General features: G+C 47.8%; 1 protein-coding gene across 3 annotated transcripts in view; it reads left to right on the top strand.

Moving 5' to 3' along the window:
* Positions 1-21,962, top strand: part of PTPRG (protein tyrosine phosphatase receptor type G) — a 747,715-nt gene that overhangs the window by 649,499 nt on the left and 76,254 nt on the right. Inside the window, exons 13-14 of one of the 3 annotated variants that reach the window (XM_043885370.1) lie at positions 10,172-10,301; positions 21,195-21,281. In XM_043885370.1, the coding sequence (XP_043741305.1) occupies positions 10,172-10,301; positions 21,195-21,281 (217 nt within the window). Of the gene's footprint in view, positions 1-10,168; positions 10,302-21,194; positions 21,282-21,962 lie in introns of all 3 variants that reach the window. The other 2 variants (XM_043885369.1, XM_043885371.1) reach the window with 2 other exon arrangements.

Raw genomic sequence — 21,962 nt, 5'->3', positions numbered from 1 at the left:
CTTTACACAGAAGTGTGTGTGTCGCTCAGTCATGTCTGACTCTTTGGGACCCCATGGACTGCAGCACACCAGGCCTCCCTGTCTCTCACTATCTCCCGGCATTAGCCCATTGCCCATTTGTCCATCACGTCCATTGAATTGGTGATGCTATCCAGTCATCTCATCCTCTTCCACTCTCTTCTTCTTGTGCCTTCAGATACTTTGGCCACCTGATGGCCAGCTGACTCATTGAAAAAGACCCTGATGCTAGGCAAGACTGAAGGCAAATATATGTGTTGGTTGGTTAATATATATGTTAACCATATGTGGCCTGTTGGTTAATAAAAGATATAAGTAACTTGAGGGTAAAACCCCACATTGTGCATGACCCCCAAGGTCTCACTTTGCCTCGATCCATCTTGCCCTTTTCTCCATCTGCCTCCTCCAGCTTGGTGTTTATTTTTTTAAACGAAATCCCCATCATTTTAATGTTAGTGGTGACTTCTTTTAAAGACTCTGGATGTACATTTGTGTAAATCTGTTCCACATTTATTTTTTCTTCATGTTAAAAACAATTCTCCCAGTCGATATTTAGTCTCTTCAAAAAAAAGCGTTAATGTTAAACAAATTGTGTTATTTTTTTTACCAGCCTCTCCAAAAGGCTTATTTAAATCCCCTTGATGTTTGATAACATCTTTTCAAAAAATCCTATGAATAGTATCTTCAGTATTAACTTGCAGGGAAGAAGAGAGAACGATTCTCTAGAAGAAAGGGGCCAGTTCAGGCACATGCAGAAATCAGGCAGGTAACAGCCAGGGTCCCTCCCTCAGCAGCCACAGCCCAGATGTGGTGAAGACACCCCCAAAGGCAATACAGTGTTCTCAGGGTGGAACGCAACATGCCCTGGCGGTAGCACCTCAGGGTGGGCACAGTCTACAAACTCATCATTTAATGCTGGGGTTTTCCCTTTTTCTTTCCTTATATCTGGGAAACTCCTTTTTCAGACTGCATCTTGCTCAGAACCCCATTATGTAAACACTCATTCACCAAAAGCTGGCTGAGTGCCTCCTCCAGTTCAGGGGTCGGGAGAGTATAGTCTCCAGACCAGATCTGGCCCTTGACTGACTTTGGTCCTAACCCTGAGCTAGGAATGGGCTTCCCTGGTGGCCCAGTGATAAAGAATCCCCCTGTAATGCAGGAGACTGAGGTTCGATCCGTGGATCGGGAAGATTCCCTGGAGGAGGACATGGCAACCGACTCCAGTATTCTTGCTTGGAGAATTCCGTGGACAGGGACCTGGGAGGCTACAGCCCACGGGGTTGCAAAGAGTCAAAAGGACACAGCTGAAGCAGCTGAGCACGTGCATAAGTCAGAAATAGACTGAGTTGGTCAGAGACTTGGAGCTGCTCTTCTGCTCTGACTCAGAGTCGGGGGTGCTAACCTCCAGCCTCCTCTCTCCTTTGGGAAAACCTTGAGTACCTCTTGGGAACACTTAGGCTCTAAGGAAGGCCAGCTTGAAAATCTTTACTTCTAGAAACAGTTGCATCACTGCTTAATATTTGTTCCATGCTAAAAGCCAAAATGTGATGTCACTTACCCTACACAACCCCAAGCGGCCTCCGCTGTCCTTGTGGCCCTTAGACCAGTGAGGAAACCAAGGCGTGCATGCTAAGTCGCTTCAGTCATATCCAGCTCTTTGAAACCCTAGGGATTGTAGCCCACTAGGCTCCTCTGTCCATTCTCCAGGCAAGAAGAGGAGTGGGTTGCCATTCCCTCCCCTAGGGGATCTTCCCCAGCCAGGGATTGAACTAGAGCCTCTTATGTCTCCTGCATTGGCGCCACCTGGGAAGCCTCAGGAGACCAAGGCTCAGAGCTTAAGGAATTTGCCTGAGCAAGACGTGGTGAGACAGGGGGTCAGACACAGGCCCTGAGCCCACCTGGTGCTGCTGGCCTCCTGCCCTTGGGGCTTATTCGCCAAGTGGGCAAACCGGGATGGTTTCAGATGAATTATTAGGTATTAAGCGAGTATTTGAATGTGTCCTTGTAAAAAGAAATCATTTTTTCACTTTTGGCACAGACTCTGAAGATCACCTAGAGATGAGCTTGTTCCCTTTCCTCACAGGGATATTTGGCGATATCTGGAAACATTTTCAGTTATCACGACTGAGGCTGGGCCTGCTCCTAGCGTTACATGGATGCTACTGGACATTCTGCAGGGCGCAGACCAGCCCCACAACAAAGAATTTCTTGGTCCAAAATGTCCATCGTGCCATGGTGGAGAATCTCAGATTTATAGGTTGACATAAAATTCCTTTTCAAAGAGGTTTACTTGGGAGGGGAAAATAGGAGGTAATTTAAGGTCAGAAGTAAGTAGTAATACAGGATCATGAAGACAGAGCAGACGTCACGACTGAAATTTAGCTGGGGTTTGTGGAGGGGGGAGATGCTTCATGCTTGGTTTGATTGGTTGGTTTTTTGGCTCTGCTGGGTCTTAGTTGTCGTACGTGGGATCTTCAGCCTTCATTGTGGCGTGCAGAATGTTTAGTTATGGCATGCAAACTCTTAGTTGTGGCACGTGGGGCCTAGTTCCCTGACCAGGGATTGAGCCTGGGCCCCCTGCACTGGTTTCACAGAGTTCTAGCCCTGGCCCAGCAGGGAAGTCCCTGCATGCTTTACTTAAAGTAAATTAGACCCAGCACTTGCATGGACTGTCTTCGCAGTTTTCAGCCTGGCTGGTTCTGTTGCTCAGGCTTCTTTTGTGAGGAGAACTTTCCTACATCATATGGCTTGCCCCAGCTCCTGACTGTGATTTTCCTGCAAGTGTTGGAAAGAACTCGCTTGGGTGCCCTGAAGGCTCCAGTGTGGTTTAGTTTCCTGCTAGAAAGTGTCTGGGTCCTTGGAAGTTTCTGTTCCTCTCTGAGTGATCTCGGAACTAGGACAGATTGTATATCTCTTGATGTAGAAAACCAGACCTCCCCAAGAACAAGCAAGTTTCCAGAGAGGCTGGAGCAAAGGATTCCAGTTCTAAGGGGCTGTGTGTCTGACAGGAGTCCTGATTAATGGCAGAGACACATGATGTTGCAATGAAGTGTCTATGGTGGTGATTTCCGGTAGGTCGGGACCCAGGACCTGCCGTGTTTATGGAACTTGAATTAAATTGGGGTTTATCAAGTTCCTTCAGTGTTCCAATGCCTTACTGAAATACAGGTGACACTTGCCTTGTTTTGAGTCTGAGCTCTGTGAAAAGTGGTAAGGGGGCTTATTGATGACAACTCCTAGTGGTGATGTAAATGGAAAGACATGGATGCTCTAAGTTGAGCTCAGACATGGTCATGGGAACATGAAACCCATGTCCCGTTGCAGGAGAATATATGTATTTGTCCTCACAGTCATGTCTCTGCAACAGCGGTTTATCTAATGCCAGCGCCTCAGAAAATAAAGACAAGTTTTGTGGCCCTATAAAAAAAGCAGCTTTCCTTTCACTTCACAACTGTCAGGGGTGCTGGCACAAAACTCAAAAAACAAACCAGAAAACAACAAGTGTTGTTGAGGATGTGGCAAAATGAAGATTGTTGTGCCCTGTTGAGGGGAACGTCAAATGGTACAGCCACTTGGGAAACGGTATGGAAGTTCTTAATAAAACTAAAAATAGAATTGCCATATGATCCAGGAATCCTGTTCCTGGGTATTTACCCAAAAGGATTGAAAGTTGGGTCTTGAGGAGATATTTGAACTATCATGTTCATAGCAGTGTTATTTATAGTGGCCAAGTTTCCAAGGAATGGAAACAACCCACGTGTCCAATGACTGATGAATCGATAAACAAAATGTCATATAAACATAGAGTGGAGTGTTGTTCAGCTTTAAGAAGAAAGGAAACCCTGTCACAGAGCTACAGCATAGATGGACCTTGGGCCAGTCACAACACACACACACACACACACACACACACACGAGTCCACTTACATGAGTTACCTGCAGTAGGGTAGTCAGGTCATACAGAAAGTTGAATGGTGATTGCCAGGGGCTGGGGCTGATGGGAATTGTCGTTTCATCGGTACAGAGTTGCAGTTTTGCAGATGAAAAGCAGATTTCTTTGAAATCAGTTGAGCAACAATGTGATATGCTTAACCCTACTGAACTGTACTCCTGGAGATGGTAAAGATGCTAACTTTTATGTGTGTTTTACCGCTATTTTTTTTTTTTTTGAGTAGCACCTTAATTCATAGCTGCAGCTGGTTTTGAAGGAGTGGCATTATCCAAACACCATCTAGTTTTTCGTGACTTAAACCCAGCTACAGATTTTGAGTGTGCAGGTTGTTCTGCTCTCAGTCTCCCTTGAAATGTGGCTGAATCCACCTTTCCCCAGCCCCTGAGAGTGGCCTGTCAGGATCCAAGCCCCTTTCAGTCTTGACCACGTAGAGGTTCTTGTCCCGAAGCAGAAGTTGAGCCCTTCCTGCAGGGTAGGAAGCATCTCCTACGGGTCCATCTGATATTTCCCTGCCTGTAGCATTTATAGTACATTGTACTCCGTTTTTATTTGCTTCTACTGGGATGAGAGCCAAGCCAGTAAAAGGCAAACAGCATTAATTCAGTGATGACATATGCCACTGAAAACTGTTTTTCTTTTCTTTTTTTTTTTGAGAAAGCAGAATGGAGGCAGTTTACTCAGATTCTTGTGGATGCTTAAATAAAAGAGGAAGATGATCTGTGGGGAGGTCATTCACCCTCCCCCCGCTCTACACACAAATGCTCAAAGAAGATTGTATATTAGCATTTTGCTCTACATTTCCACTGGAAGATGTTTCTGAAACTGGATCATTCTCTGAGTCCCAGGCCTGCCTGGCCTGACATCTTCTGACCCTCCTAGCAGCCCCTCATCTGCACATCACATCCATGGGAGGAGAAGGGGGCATAAATTGATATCCCCTTCCCATTTTTATCCTCTTAGAACAGCAAGATGCAGCCTGGAAAGAGTATGAAAAGGTTCTAGGTTCACAAAGAGGAATGGCCCACACTGTAAAGATGGAGCAGCAATCTGACTGACTTCTCATTGGTTGAAAACTCAAATCATTTTCAGGATAAAAGCTGGGTTGGGAAAGCTGCCTGGTACAGCCTCTCTCGTGAGCCAAGTTCGTGTCTTCAGAATCCTGGTCAGGAGTTGGATTAAACCGTGATTTTTGCTTTTGATGATAAGGCTTTTGTAAAAGCCCCAGGTGTATGCGCGTGCGTGTGTCTTCCTGCTGCTTCCTTGGGTCAGAGTGCCATACTGCAGATTGAAATTCAACTGGCCAGAGGGAGCTGGCCGCGGGAGTCAGGGGCAAAGAAAGCAGGTCTTCTGCTGCATTAGGGAGCAGTGAGGACTGTGGCAAACCAGTGAGCCATAGCTTGTCTTAGAGAGTATGCTCCTTTCTTCCAGCTGATGTTTGCCATCTGGGAATTCAGATCTGTGATATGGGAGAAGATTTGGGGTAGTTTTTTGTTTTGTTTTGTTTTAATTCTGATTTTTTGCGGAACTCTCTTGTTTGTGAAATCTTGGCACCTACCTCACAATTTAATAATTCCCAGGGGAAGGGTGCCAACCCACACATCTGTGGGCTGCCAGTTCACACTGCCCATGGCCGGCAGGAATGGCTGGGCTAGTTCTGCTGGTAAAACCAGACCAACTGGACAGATCAGAGACGGAGGCAAGAAGGTGCTGTTGTTAACCCAGCGGTCCTGCACTTGTCCTGGTGTCAGAGTTTGGGCATCACAAAGAGAGGCAGACTCTCCTGGAGCTGGACACCCCAGCTCTGCTGTGCCATTCAGGAGGTAACTGGGTTGTAAGTGAAGCTCTGAGTACGAGTGAGCTGCTCCTAACTGTTCTGTTGTTCAGTCGCTCAGTCATGTCTGACTCTGCAACTTCATAGACTACAGCATGCCAGACCTCCCTGTCCTTCACTGTCTCCCAGAGTTTGCTCAAATTCATGTCCATTGAGTTGGTGATGCCATCCAACCATCTCATCTTCTATTGTCCCCTTCTCCTCCCGCCTTTGATCTTCCCCAGCATCGGGGTATTTTCTACTCCTGACAGTTTGGAACATCTCATTTTATCACAGTCAGCAATGTTGCCTGGTTGAAAGGAAGAAAAGAACGAATGTTCTCTGGACGCGGGTACTGGGCTGAATGCTTGACTGCTCAGGGCCAGCTTTCTGAGGATGCAGCCCATGTGGTCACAGCCCCGTGCCCAGAAGGCCCTGTGTTTACATTTATGTTCTGCTGTCACCTCTTGAAACTCTTCAATAATTTTTGAAAAAGTGGCCCCATGATTTCCTTTTGCATCTCGCATAGTCTGCTTTGCGTAGGTTATCTTATTTAATTCCCCTAAGTCCCTCGAGAGGTGAGCATTGTCCTCTGTTTCCCTTTGATAGAGGAGTGACCAGAGGCTCAGAGACAGTCACTTACCCAAAGTCACAGAGTGGAAAAGGCCTGAGGCAGGATTTGTAGTCAGAATTTGCAATCCTGGAGGGCAGGATCTTGGTTTCTCTGAAAAGTCAGTAGTATGTTCTAGTGTTTGGGGCCTTGGTGTGGGGAAGATTGTTGGGAGACCGAGGGCTTGGGGGGAAGAGTGTAGACCCAGTTCAGGTGGCAGGTTATGTGTTCCTAGTTAATTTCTAGTAGTTGACTGTTTGATGGCTGCTCTGGGGGACCTTAGAGTAAGTAATAAGAGAGCGCTTGGCATTACATGTGCCATAAGAAAAGTGCATGATGACAACCACCATGGCGAGGATTAGAGGATTTACTTAGTATTTGCTCAGTGCTGGGCACACGTCTAAGCATTCTGCTTGTGTCTTGAGTTTTCCCACCACATCAGGAAAATAGGTTCTTTTCTCCCCCTTTTATAGATGAAGAACTCCAGGCCCCGGGTGATGCAAGTTATCAGTTAGAGGTCATGTAGAAAGTGGCAGAGCCAAGGTTCAAGCCTGTAATCTTAACTGCGCCTTCCAGAGAGCACAGACCAGGGGTTTGGGGAGACTTCACAGAGGAGCTGATCCCTACACCTGAGCCAGGACGGAGGGATCAGCAGGAGCTTCTGGGGACAGGATGGAGCAGTGTTCCCGGGCTGGTGAGCTCAGCAGGGTCAGCGGTCGACAGGAGGGATCATGGCCCAGCTGGTCACTGGATGGGTGGATGTGGCTGGAACCCATTGCAGCGGAGGTGGGGTAGCAGGAGATGATGGGGTGGGGGCCGCTCACTCATGGAGGACCTTGCTGTCCCCAGGGGCAGTGCGGGATTCCTCAGGAGAAGATGCACTTGACTCTGTGGTCATGGAGTGAAGCTCCAGACTCCTGGTACCGTGAAGACGAAGCGGGACTCTGAGTGTTAACGTGCAGTCAGCTTTGTTGTGCCCAGGTGGAAATCCAGAGGCACTCCTATTTTTGCCTGGCTTTTAGGTAAACAACCTCGGCAGATCCCGCTGCCCGTCGTTAGGCCAGGTGAAGAACAAACTGCTGTCAAAATAATCCTTAGCTTTTTCTCTCTCGCTGCCAGCTGCTCCTGGTCTGAGTTCTCCTCCACAAATGCCACCATTCAAGGGGCTCTCTTGAGAGGGACTTCAAATATGTTTACTCCTTCAACCTCTCAAAAAAAAAAAAAGAAGAGTGCTCACACAGGCATGATGAAATGTTAGAAACAGCTCCGTTCTGAAATCTGAGGGAGTTTTGGGCGAGGGTCATTTTCAGTGACTTGAGGATGAGCAGGACAGGGACTTTGCCTTCTGCCTCCTCCCCACCCCTGCCTAACCATGCAGTAGCCCGGACAGGAAGCCTCTTCTGTGAGAAGGAGCCGAGAGAAATAAGACACTGGCTATACCAGGGCTTCTTGTGGTGGAAAGTGAGTTCCCTGGTCGTAAGGCGTTTCCGTCAGCCCTCCTGCCATATTTTCCATGAGCGGCACCATCCCCGCTTTGAGATTCCCCACCACCAGCCACATGATTACCTGGCTGGGCTGCCTCCTGCTGGAGCCCTGCAAAATTCTTATTTGCAACTCTGATTCTGTGGCCGGTGACCAGAGGTTCGCAATGAAAGCATGATACATAGAGAGAGATTGTACATCTGACACTTGTCCGCCTCAGCTTACAATCTTGCAGGACATGTCCTCTGGCCTAAAATCAGTTCCCTTCATCCAGCCTAAAAACCCTGGCTGATGGGGCCTCCAACTCTCCATTTTGGATCCCCCCTCTTCATTCTCATACCCCCTCTACTTCAGCGCTCTCTCTCCAGAACACATCCGTGCTTGCCCTTGACCTGGCTAACTCACCTTCATCCTTCAACTGCCGTCTGAACATCAGGAAGCCCCACCAGAATCCCTGGGCTGAGCCGACTGTTCCCCTGGACCCCATGTGCTGCCCCTGGCATCACTTTCATTTATTCCAATTGCTTGTTCATGCGTCTGCTCCTCTTCCTTTAAATTCCCACCCCACAGACGCAGAGTTGTTCCCGTCTGATGTTTTCTTGCCTCCGCAGCCCGTCTCACCATGCCGGGCATGCAGTCGAGACTTGTCAGATAGATGCCTAATGGAAACCTCTGGGGCATGCTATTGTGAGAAATGGGCTAGCACAGTTAGGAAGGCTCTTTATAAATCTCCGATTGCCCTGCTGAGGCTTTTCATCAGAGTGTGCCTGCCTCTGTCTTGTCACCTGTGAGCTGGGCATACGTCTGGCCCCGCCTTTGCATGAAACAAAGGAGGGGATCAAGGTCAACGACTTTTGAGGAAACCCAGGAAAAAAGGCTGTAACCCATTTCTTCCTCACTCCAGGTCTTGCCTCTTTAATCATCTGCTCCCGGGGCCAATTATCTCTTTCCTGCTCAGCCCACCCCCTCTCTCCTGGAAACCCAGCCTGATTAGCCCTTCACGTAGTCCATCCAGCACAGGGGAGCTTGGGGCTGGCTGAATGCTGGCCTCATTTTTGCAGAGCAGGAGGAATCCTCGCTGAGCCCTGCAGCCAGCAGTGGAGGTGTCTGTGGGCTTCTCCCTTCGATCACAGGGAACCTTTGCTTTCTCCCCACATGCTTCTCCTGACCTTCTCTGTGCCCCTGGGCTCTTCCCAACCCCACGCTGCCCTCTGAGCTTCCTGCGGACCACCTGGAGATTTCCAGGCATCGACCCCACTCTTCACAGATTAGGTTCTCACCTGAGTCTGCTGGGAACTTGTGAAGATCCTTGGGACCTGAGAGAGAGGAGGAGGAGCTGCTGGGGTAAGAGGTGCTAGCCGAGCCAAGAGAATCTTCGACTATTCCGCAAGCTTCCCCTCTTAACCCCCAGACTGGCTACTGTTGAGGGGCTGATGTGTGCTGGGAGCAGAGAGAGATGGGGCTGCCTGTCTGAGAGCCTTTAGAAGGATGGGGTGAGGGGGCAGGTGGGAAATGGGATCAAAGGAAAAGCTTTTGAACCAGATTTGAGGGAAAAACGGGGTCTCTGGAGATCTGGGTGGTGGGAGCTGATGGGCGGAGCAATCTGGGTGCTTTTGCTTGGGTGTGCTATTGTTCAGACTTTGAGAGGCTGGTTGAGATTCTAGGGTGAGAGCACCATTGCTCCAACTTGAGTCCTGCTCCTTCCCCTTAGCCGGGAGACTGGGGGATCCACTCTTGGACAGTTGTCCCACCAGGACTGTTAGGGAGGGTGGTTTCCCACAGCAGGACTAGAGGAGGGGGTAACGGATGCTAAGCAAAGAAATACACACCCGATCAGTCACAGACGGTTATCTCAGCAAAGCCCATCTTTCCTTCCCTCCCTCCTGCCCCGGCAAACCTGCCCGGCTCCCCTGTCCATTTTCCAGAAGCGGGTTCAGTGCTTCGTTCAGACCTGAGCACATTTCTTCAGTATATCCAGAGATCACTCAGGGTCAGTAGCATTCTCAGAGCGAGGCTGGGTCTCTGGCATCGGCTCAAGTCTTTTCAAAAACATCTGGACCTCTTATCTTCAAACCCATCCCACTGGCAACTACGGGGTGCAGCCTGCAGAACAGCCCCCGCCTGGCTTGGGACTCCCCAGGAAACGGCGAGGACAGTGGTTTGCCCTTCATCACCGGGCAGCCCCGTTCCAGGAACCACCCAAAAGTGGAGCAGAGTTCTCCAGCACACTCAGGCTCCCCTGGCTCCCGCGCTCTGCTCGCCTCAGCCCTCTAACTGGCACGGTTTCTCTTTGCAGCAGAGAAGAACACCTCTGGGATGATAAGCCGGCCTTCCCCGGGGAGGATGGAGTGGATCATCCCTCTGATTGTGGTATCAGCCTTGACCTTCGTGTGCCTCATCCTTCTCATTGCTGTGCTTGTTTACTGGAGGTGAGTCGCCAGGCCGCCCTGGCGTGGGCTCGGGTTCCACCGTCAGCACGTGCCCAGTGAGGGGGGCTTAACCAAGGGGAGGGGACGCCCATGGCCTCCTCACTCAGAAAGGTAAGGCAGCTGCAGTGCTTCTTGTGTTACCACCTGGGAGACCCACTTTATCTGCAAGAAGCTGGCGATACAGAGCCGCTGTTGAGATTAAGGCACCCATGATGAGCTCCTAGAATTTAGTGCCAAAGAGGCTTTTGCTCAAAAATCAGGGAGATGCGAGTTCAGATACCAGCCCTGCTACTTGCTGGCTACAAATCCCATTTCCCATTTTGAGCTTTAGTTTCTGAACCCACAAAATGAGTTAATAAGTTTTTGAGCTTTCCCAGTTTCTCTGAGACCGTGCTCCACTTTGTCATAACCACATAATAGCGCCTCTTGACCTTAAAATTTTTTTCATAGCCTTTTATTGAAAATTCAGTGGTAGAACATTTATCATATTCTGTGGCATTTAATACACATAAAGATGTGTAATACACATAAAGATGGCTGATGGTAAGTCATCCTTATACTAGCATCATCCTTGAACTGGTTCTCACTGCTTCCCGAGGGAAGCCTATTTGAAGCTTCTATTTAAAAGTTGTGTGTTTTTTCAGCTTCACACTGTCAGCCAGTTTAACTGAGTGAGATAGGCTGGCCCACTTGGCTGCCCTGGCAGGCTTCACCTCTCAGACTGATGTAGGAAGCTTCTGCCCTTTAACAAGCTTCATCAATAATGAACAGGGGTCATGTTCCCCCCACTTCTGTCTGTTCACTCAATGAATTTTGAGCCCCTGTTGTGTGCCAGACACTCTTCTCTCATGGAGCTCACATTTTAGTAGAGGAGACAGGGAATAAGTAAAGCAAACAAGATGATGTTAAGTATGCAATGAGAAAAATCAGTCTGGAAGGTGGAAGGGGATGCTGAGGCTTTAGGGTGAATGGTCAGAGTGGTGGTGGTGGTTGTTGCTTGGTTGCTAGGTCATCTCCGACTCTTTGCAATCCCATGACTGGAACCCTCCAGGCTCCTCTGTCCGTGGGATTTCCCAGGCAAGAATACTGGAGTGGGTTGCCATTTTCTTCTCCAGGGGATCTTCCCAACCCAGGGATCAAACCTTCGTCTCCTCTTGGCAGGCAGGTTCTTTACCACTGAGCCACCTGGGAAGCCCTCAGAGTGGTTAAAGAAGGCCTTATCCCTGGTAAGGGGTATTTGTCCAAAGGAGTCAAATGGGCTCCATCTGGGGCAGGTTCCACGCAGAGGAAACAGCATGTGTAAAGGCCCTGAGGCAGGAATGTGCCTACTATGTTCCAGGAAGAGCCAAGCGCTGTGGCTGGAGCAGATGAGTGTGGGAAGAGAGTATGTAGGAAAGGGTATCAGGAAGAAGCAGGATAAAGGGGAGTTGGGTCATGTACAGCTTTGTGAACACTTCAGATCGCTGGAACACATTGCCTTTTACCATGACAGAAGGACTGTTTGGTAGAGAAGTGTTGTGATTCAGGATTCCTTGGCTGTGTTGCAAAGACGCCTGAAAAGGAGCAGGGGCAGAGGCAGAGAGACCAGCTAGGAGACCATGGACTTGTCCAAGAAGGAGTGACGGTGGCTTGGATGAGGGCAGCCATGCAGGTTGTGAACTGATGGACTGTAGATATATCCTGAAGGTGGGGTCAACAGAATCTGTGAACAGATGGTGTCCCTGGGTCTGTTCTCAGTCGGAAAGGTCAAGAGAACAAGGAAGGGTTCATCTGAGGCCTTCCCCTGGCGTTTAAGGGTAACCGTGATGCTGTTCGCGCTATAGACCAGCTAGGTGATAGCTGACGTTGTGTTTCAGGGTGAGCCTAGGAACACTAGACTCACATCCCTGTCACCCTTTCTCTGGGACATGATGGCTTACAAACAGATATTGTCTGGAGCCCACTGATTGGTACATCGGAGGCTGCCTAACATGATCTGCCTAGGGTTAAACTGAGCGCCTAGAGGTAACGAAAGGTCTGCACGCCCTCCCCTTGTCTCTGTTTAGCGCTGTGTGGTTTTAGTCACAGATTCTCCCCGGGAAGGAGCAGAGAGGGCCCACCGCTGCCCCAGGCTTGGTAACCCTAGCAGCTCCAGTGTGAAAAACTTGCTGTTCCCAGTAGTTCTAGCACAAACCTCAGTGTTATTTCTGCTTGGCCCACCTTGGTTCTCTGCCTACCTGATAAGGATCATGCTGGCCACTGAGGACCGTGGCTGTTTGGCCAAGCAGATGTGGATACCAGGCTGACCAGACAGACGTGTTGATGGCAAGCTGCTTACCGGAAGGGGCTGTGCAATGTCATAAAGAGAGCTTTTAAGGCCCTTCCCTTCAAGATGTATTTTCCCCATGAGAAATTCATACTGTGTATACTTTTGAAAAACTCAGTGAGTCTGAATTGCACATACATATTGAATAATATATTATTTCATGTTTAAAATATGTTTATAATGTTTTGTACATGTTATTTACATGTTAGTTAGTTACTATTAGTTGCTCAGTCACGTCCAACTCTTTGTGACCCCATGGACTATAGCCTGCCAGTGTCCTCTATCCATGGGATTCTCCAGGCAAGAATACTGACGTAGGTTGCCATTCCCTTCTTCAGGGGATCTTCCTGACCCAGGGATCAAACCCAGGTCTCCTGCATTGCAGGCAGATTCTTTATCATCTGAGCCACTAGAGAAGCTGATATTCATATTACATGTGTATATTCAAAGCTTGGTTTAAAGTAACGAGAGGTTTAAACCTCCTTCAGTAGATACTGCCTATGAGTTGAGGTGTTTTGTTGTTGTTGTTGTTTTGGAAGGGGGAGTTCTTTTTGAATGTGTGATTTTCTTTTCTTTAACAGTTTTATTTATTTACTTTTGGCTGTGCTGGGTCTTTGTTGCTATGCGGGCATTTCTTTTGTTGCAGCGACTGGGGTTCCTTTCTAGCTGCAGTTTGGAGGCTTCTCCTTGCTGTGGTTTCTCCTACTGTGGAGCACAAGCCCTAGGGCGCACAGGCTTCAGTAGCTGCAGCGCATGGACCCCGTAGTTGTGGTTCCCAGGCTCTAGAGAACAGGTCAATCGCTGTGGTGCACGGGCGTGGTTGCTCCGCAGCACGTGGGGTCTTCCCAGATCAGGAGTCAGACCCGTTGCCGTGCGTTGACAGGCGGATTCTTTACCACTGAGCCACCAGGGAAGCCCTGCCTGTGAGTTTTTACCAGACTCCTCAATGCCAGTACACAGGAATGAGTGCAAAGGAGAAATGTCTCTCAGGACAAGCAACGTGAAACTGAATTAGCATCAGGACAGATGAGCTGGCCAAACATGAGAACAACCTAGAGGGAACAAGGATCTTTTTTTTTCTTTTTCAAATATTTTTTTTTCTTTATTATTAACGTGAAAGAGAGATGTGTTGGGAGAGTACACAGAGAAAATGCATACATGCTGAAGGGATGGGTGTTCCCCTCTAGCGATGCGGTTTTGAGGCTGAAACAACAGGGCTCCTCTCCTGCCTTTGAGGCACCGTGAGAGCAGATGGCTGGCAAGCAGACTTGACATAAGTAGAACACAGAGGCAGATGAGGACCTCCTGGAGTGTTTCCTCAGGTGGCAGGCCTGACGCTGAGGTTTCAAACCAACTCGCCATGGTGGCAGTTTCCATAAACGAGGACTGAGTCTTCGCAGCTATTGCTGTGGTTTCTGTGTGTTCACTGAGGCTGGACTGCACGGCCCAGAAGTGTAACCCTTCACTCCCATCGGCCAGACATGGTCGCACAGCCCCAAGAACACCGGGGAAGTGGGAGCGTTCGCTGGTATTCTTGGAGCACCACCAGAAGTGTCCTCAAATGTTGGCATTATTGGGTTGGGTATTATTGGGTTTCTTGAAAAGGACACCTTTGGAGGCCAAATACTAGTTTTGTTACATTTGGCCAAAACTGAAAAATATAGGATGCGAAGCCCAGGTGGCTCAGCGGCAAAGAACCCGCGTGCAATGCAGGAGACACGGGAGATGGCAATTCCATCCCTGGGGTTGGGAAGATCCCCTGGAGAAGGAAATGGCTCCCCACTCTAGTATTCTTGCCTGGGAAATCCCGTGGACAGGGGAGCCTGGTGGCCATGGGGTCTCAAAGAGTCGGACCACAACTTAGTGACTCAACCCGCAAAAAGTACAGGTGGAGACCTCAGATATTTTTGTTCCACTGGAAGGTGTACAGAGGTCCACTGGGGACTATCTGAGCAGTATTTTCACAGGTATCAACAGGGGTTTGTGGGAGAAATTTGTTTTGAAACATGGTTGGCTGAGATGTTACTAGTAGTTCCCTCTCAAATTCTCCTTGCCAGGGTCCGCCTTGAAGAGATGTAGTCAAATCCCTAACAATGCAAAAGTTGCTGCAAAGCTAGAAATCAACATGCAGAGCATTTGGGGACAGGGGACAGAGTGGTGGGGCGGCTAATAAGGATTAACTCCAGGAAAATCTTGCCTCCTTTTACAAGGGGTGCCCTGTGTGTGCCTTTTAAATAGTGCAGCCCACGTCAGCATGCGACAGTGCAGAGCTGTACTCGTTGCTGTTGAAATGAGGGAGAAGAAATCAATTCCGTACTTTCTAAAGTGTGCCATTTTGGCCCTGTTCCTCCAGACAGTAACAAAATGCACCTTTTGAATGACTACAGTCACAAAGTACATTCTGAGAGCCCCAGCCCCCGTCTCCCCAAGACAAGCTGTTTATATGGCACTAATGTGCTGGCATTCCTGAAAAGATTGGGAGCAGCCCAGCTGCTGCCACTCAGAAACAAGAGGAAATTTTGGAGAAGGTTTCTTTGCGATTTGCATCTCTTAAGGCTGATGCTGGGGAAAGAGCTGTATATAGGACGTCCAGTCCATATGCTAGGGCACGCACCTTGTTTGTTTATTATCTTGGAATAGCTTAACACCGTGTAAGTAAGACATTAGCGTCCACTTAGAATTTTCAGGATTGGGAAGATATTTTTTTATTTTTTTTTCCTATAACCTTGAAGAAAATTGCTTTGAAGGTAGCTCTTCTCTCTCTGATGAGCAAAGAAAGTCTTACCCCTGAAATGGCTTCATACATCTTAAGGTCTAAACAGCCAAGAGTCTTTTACTGAGTATTCAGCATATCACACATGTGCTACAGGGATTTCATTGCCACGTAATTAAACATTCAAATCCTAGGGAATTATTACATCCATTTTGCAGATCAGAAAACTAAAGTTTGGTAAAATCACAAGTGAGAGCATTCATCTCTAGTGGCTACTGGATTTGAACCCAGCCAATGTGACTTCGGGTGGCACAGGGGTAAAGAATCTGCCTGCCAGTGCAGGAGATGCAAGAGATACAGGTTCAATCCCTAGTCTGGAAGATCCCCTGGAGTAGGAAATGGCAACCCACTCCAGTATTCTTGCCTGGAGAACCCCACAGACAGAGGCGCCTGGAGGGCTCCAGTCCATGGGGTCACAGAGTCAGACACGACTGAGTGACTGAGCGCACAGCACGGGGTGACTTCGTTGCATTATTTGGCCTAGATGAGGAATAGCTTGTCTGGAGGCATTCACTTCCTTCCACAGTCTGTTTTTATAGCTCATTTGCTTGTTGAAAAGATCTTAGGTTTGGACTTGCCAAAGTCGCAAAGGAGAAAACTTGAGGACCAGCTCTATTTTCAGGTGTTTAAGAAGCAGAATAGATTTTGATGCTGAGTAATACCACCTACCTGTCCTATTCTTCATCCCAGCTCATCAGTGCTATCTTACCTTGATGACAAATTGAGCATCTCATTGACCATAGACCATTGACCATCTCATTGACCAATTGTAGCTTGGGAGAGAACTTTCCAGAAGTGTAAAACAGCTTTACTTCTCAGGTTCAGAGCGAGCTGAGCTAAGTACAGAGACTCCAGAAGAGCAAACTGGAAAGTCTTAAGTGCGAACTGTAAAAAGTAACCCCCGTTGGTTGAAGTTTGGTAGTAGAAGGATTTCACTTTCTGTTCTGAGAAATCCACATCCCTCTTGAGCACATGACTGAGGCATCTGTAAATTCCATGGTACATCAGTCCATACCAAGTTTAGCTTCATAGACAGGTGGAAAACGGTCTCTCTTTTTACTCTCATCTTTAGACTCCCAGAAATTTTGCCCTCTGTCAATGCCTCCTCATTTAGAATGCTGTTCGTGAAAGCAAGTGTGTTTTGTTGACACGGCAATTTTTCTCTCTCCTAGATGTCTGGGGGAGACAGTGTAATAAATAGGAAGGAACATACACTGCAAATGTGCGCGGGGTTTGAGTTGGCATGACAGAGGCTCCGGCAAACAGACAGATGCATGTGAGGTCAAGTGTGGGCATGTGCCAACATCCTTCTTGCTGGAGGAACGGTTGACCACGTGTGCCCAGCAGAGCTCGGGTCCCTCCTGGGGTCCACAGTCGCAGCAGCAACACTCAGCACTGTGAGCCGGGTGCAGGCTCTCTGCCCATCTGCTCTAGCGGCGGGTGCTTCCAAGCCTGCTCTCCAGTCACTGGATTTGGTTTAGACATTTGTCTCCCACCCCCATCCCAGGAAGGTCACAAAGGAGCTGGTGCAGTAGCAATGATTCCTCCTGTGCGTGACTATGAACAAGCTAGCAAGGAGGAAGCATGATAATAATAAGTCACAATAATAATAATAATAATATTAAATAATAATAAGCACAATAATATTAAGTCACAGCAGCCAATAGTGGTGAATTAGCATAAAGCAAACGTGACATGATTTAATCCTCACAGCAGCCACGGGTGTTGGCCACGGTTTTAGGGACTGTTCCTTCCTTCCCATTGGAGGAAACGGTGTCCAGAACGGGAATGGACTTGCCCAAGATCATAAGCTAGTACCTTTGAGAAGTGCAGTTGACCTTGTTTTTTTTGGCTGTGCCATGCAGCATGTGAATTCTTAGTTCCCTGACCAGGGATTGAACCCATGCTCCCTGCAGGGGAAGTGTGGATGGAGTCTTAACCATTGGACCACGAGGGAAACCCCTACAGTTGACCTTTGAACAACGCAGGTTTGAACTGCAAGGATCGACTTATACTTTGAGTTTTTTCTAGTAGTCAACACTTCAGGACTATGCAGTCTGCTGTTGGGTTGAATCCATGGAATCACAAATGTCGAGGAACTGTGGATACAGAGGGCCAAGTACATTGTATGCAGATTTTTGACTGTGCAAAATGCTGGCACCCTTATCTCCATGTTCAAGGGTCAGCTGTACTCAAACCTAGGCCTTTGTTTTGTTTTATTGACCGAAAAGACCCTTTACAGGTGGCTCATATATTCCTTCCTTCCTTCGTTTATTTGAAGACATATCTTAAGCAGCTAGTTTGTGTCAGGCACTGGAGATATGGCGAGAAGACAGAGGTCCTGTCTCAAGGAGCGTGTAGGCGGTCTTCCTGGTGGCTCTGTGGTAAGGAATCTGCCTGCCAATACAGGAGACACAGGTTTGATCCCTAGTCGAAGAAGATCCCACATGCCTTGGAGCAGCTAAGCCCACGCGCCACAGTTATTGAGCCTGTGCTCTAGAGCCCAGGAACCCCAACTAATGAGTGGGTTGGGGGTGGGAACCCCAACCCCATGTCTTGCAGCTACTGAGGCCCACATGCCCTAGGGCCCTTGCTCTGAAGCAAGAGGAGCCACTGCAATAAGAAGCCTGCACGCCACAGCCAGAACATAGCTCCAGCTTGCTGCAACTAAAGAAAAAGCCCACGTAGCAACAAAGACCCAGCACAGCCAAAAATAAATAAATAAATGAAGTTACATTTTAAGAAAGTGTGTAGGTTAGCAGGATAGATGAACAGGTAGAAAAAGGTTGTCCCAAGTAGAGGTTACAAACTGGTGGCCTGTTTTACTGCTTTTGTGTAGCTGACCTCTTCTTTTTAGAAATGAGAATTACTTTGAAAATGGGAAGATTTTGTTGAAAACTCCCACTGTCTGGATTCTCATGAGAAACACTGAGGTGTGAGGTCGCTGTTCTCACACTCTTTCATGGCACTAGTGGGCTGCACAGACCTGACCGTGGTCCCCTGCTCACAGGTCTGCCCATCTCTGCCCTGCCCTCGTATGTGCATTCCCAAGGTCAGTGGTGATGAAGGGAAACTGTGCTCTGGGAAGTACTTGACCATCGCCAGAGCTGGACAGAACGGAGTCAGGGACGGCTTCTTGGAGGAGATGTTTGTCTCTGATGTTCATAGAACTGAGAAGAAGGACAGGTGTTCAGAGTGGAGGAAACTGTGTGTGAGCTGATAGAGTGGCATGTGTTCTTGTGTTTGGTACTCCTTGGGGAAAAACACTGGGACTGCCCTTCCTCTTTGCAAAATAAAGTCCACTATCATGGGCAGCCTCAGATTCTTTATAAGGGAATCTGGGGCATGTACAAAGGCACTGGGTCAGTCTGAGCTGCTCTTCTGCGTCTCTCATGTGAGGGAGGGAATGAGGATCAAAATATAGGTTTACTTGCAACTTTTCTCAAGTCTGGAAAAAGCTAAGTTTCCAAGTCATAATTTTTGGTGGCTTTGTGTGATCACCTTTATCATTTTGGAAACAAACCGCCCTCAGTTTGTTTCCAAGCATCATTTTTTTCTTTTATAATCTGATAACTGCTCATGTCACTCACCTCTGTCCAAAATATGTACCTGTAGCCATAGTTCAAGAAGGTTTTAATGTAATCATTAGGAATAATTGTTGCAATCCAGCTCTTCAAAGCCTGACAGTGTGTGGAGCCAGTGGGGAAAAGAAAGTGCGTTTCCTGATGCTGAAACGTGGCTTGCCTCTGAGGATTTTTTTCTAATTACTCGGTTGTGTCTTGCTCTGAGATGCTAAAAGACCATGGGGGTGGGGAGGCTTTAGAGACCCCAGCTGTTCCTGAAGATGGTCACCTGCTTCTTTTTTTTTTTTTTCTTTTCTCTGGACAGCTGTGTGCAGGGGAATCTGGGTCACGTGGCAGATCCCAGGCAACTTTTTGCTCAGTAACTGTTTCCCAAGTGGCTACTCAGGGCCCTTTCAGAATTCAGGAGACCCATCCGTTGTTATAGTAACCAGCCCCCCTGCTGTCGAGTTGGCCCTGAGATGCCAGCCGAAGCTCTTGGAACCAGGGAACACGTAGTCACTTAGACAAAAGCAGGGAGAAACTCACCACTAAAGATTGCCATTTATGCACTGTGATACTTAAGAGACAGGACTGAGTCTGTGAAGAAGTGAATGGATACATTTTTCAACCTCGCTAGCTTTGCAGGAAAGGGAAGCTCCTAGACATATTCAGTGTCGGCTACATCACCGGTGCCTTTCTTTGGATTTCTCAGAATGAAGAGTCCTCCCTCCCAGGGTTGATGAGGTCTGTCTTGTTGGGTTTCTCAGGTAGCCCCCTCGATTATTCGGGATATTAGTTTTGTAGCATTTGCTTCTCAGCGGAGTGTTGTCAGTTTACAGGGTGGGAGTTTGAAGCGCCTGCGATTGTGTGTGAGGAGAAACTGCGGGGATAGCCGGCTCAGCTCCAAAATTCCTGAAAGAGTGAGTCTGGCAGAATTCAGAGTAGGGCTAAGGGTTGAGAAGAAGTCTAAATATTTTAGGAAGCTGCAAATTTCAAGTTCTTATGAAAATTTGCAAAAACACTCCCAACACACTCGTGATTCCCCGGGATTAATGTTGGTAGCCGCGCTGTGTGTGTGAGAGAGAGGTTTTGAGGACAGTTGTTGCAGTTCCACAGTGTGCTCAATAGAGGGAGACAAGGAGTTCTGAATTATAGCACCCTCCCCCCTCCACTGCTTTTTAATCCTTTTCCCAAGTTTTGACTTATCCCTCATTTGGTTTCGGCACCAAGCTCTTTTACCCACCATCAAGGCTATTAATTATCAACATAAAGGAAACCTTGTATTGATGGGGAGGAAAAAACTAACAGTTATGCATTAGCGAAAGTCCATTCCGAGAAGCTGGAAGCCACCAAGACAATCAGAAGTTCACAAATGTTCTTTGAAATCACGTCCTGAATGCAGAGTTCTGCATGAGATTAAGAAGAACTTCCAAAAAGGAGAACGTTTCCATATCCTTGTTAGTCTTTACTGTTCTATTAATGGAGTTGAGAAAGAATAGAAAATCCTTTCGATGTGAAATCCTGTAGCCCAGGTGGTTTGGGGGTTACATATAATTAAAGTGACACTTCTCAGGGTGACCACAGTGCATCTTTTCAAATACTAGAGCCAAGCCTCCAATGCTCTGCTTATTTAAGTGTTAAGAGGAAATTAAATGTCAGACCTAGTGTATTGCAGTCACTTGCCCACTGCTACCCCACCCCCGTATCTGAGGTGCCCTCGTGTGATTCCACCCCCTGTATTGTGAATCAAAGTGTCTTTCCAGAGATGAGAGACATGCATGGGGAAAAGACCAAGCCCAAGACCGGTCTCACAGCACCAGTTCCAGAGAAATTTGTGGCAGAACTGAGGTTCATTCAAATGGTGCCCAACCTGTTCCTGCCAAGTTGTGTTTATCCCAGTGGTGTTTTAAGCCATCCTATTTGCCAGAGGAGCTTGTCAAAGGTGGAAGGCTCATCAGAAGCTGTTATTGGGTCGGTGGTATCCTTACCTTCTGATCACAGTGGGGGTGATAACAGATTGCTAGTATCTTAAAGACAGCTTTTTAAGAGCAGAATTTCCCTGTTTGCATTTCTTACCTCAGTTGTGAAAAACCTTAAGAAGCCCAGTTATCTTTGTGGGTAAAACCCTTCTCTTTGGAGCATGCCCCCAGCGAGGTCCAGTGGTGGGGTTGGCCTGTGAAATGGGAGGGAGGGGTGGCCGATTGAAAGTACTGTCTTCTACACCTGTTCTCTTCTGTTTTTTGTCCATTTAGAGGGTGTAACAAAATAAAGTCCAAGGGCTTTCCCAGACGTTTCCGTGAAGTGCCTTCTTCTGGGGAGAGAGGAGAGAAGGGGAGCAGGTGAGGGGCAGTCAAGCTGAAGGTGGGGAGGGGGTCTCCTTGGCCGGGACTGGCTTGCCGGATTTTTGTTCTGTTGCCATGCGGAGTCAAGCCTTCCAGACAGCGCAGTGCTGAAACTCACCTGTTCTACCCCAGCTCCCAAAAGGATGGCTTGCAAACACCAGTGCGGCTGGCGGGCAGCGGGTAGCGATGCCAGTATGTCCCGTGTGTGCTTGCTTTGCCTGATTTTGCCGTTGGAGGGGGATGTTTTTTATTTCTAGGATGGGGATATTCTATGTTTATGTGTTTGTATGTCTGTTGCATCCCTTTTCTTTCTGAAATTTCAGATGTTTGCATGTTTGAGAGCTTTAAAACCACTTTATGCATGCATTTAGCCTTATGAGTGAAAGGTATCTTGTAGAAACCTAAATTTGTCAAAGAGTTAAAGAAGAAGGGCCGGAAGAAAAAGAGAGAAATAAATGGGGTTACAGCATGTTTTTTTCCATAAGAAGGCTAAAATTCAAATAAATAGAAGAGTTTTTGATGACTTGAGTACTTGAAAAAATTATTGTCCTGGAGAGATTTATAATAAACGTTTAGAAGTCAGGGTTATGTAATCTTAATCACCACACGTAAGCCCTTGATACTTTCTGTAAGGCTTATCTAGGCAAACTCTACTTAAGATGATAATTAATACTTTAA

Source organism: Cervus elaphus, chromosome 24 (assembly GCF_910594005.1).
Source record: "Cervus elaphus chromosome 24, mCerEla1.1, whole genome shotgun sequence".
Classification (NCBI taxonomy): Eukaryota; Metazoa; Chordata; class Mammalia; order Artiodactyla; family Cervidae; genus Cervus; species Cervus elaphus.
Note: the sequence above shows the minus strand (reverse complement) of the source record. Positions and strands in the feature narration are given on the sequence as shown.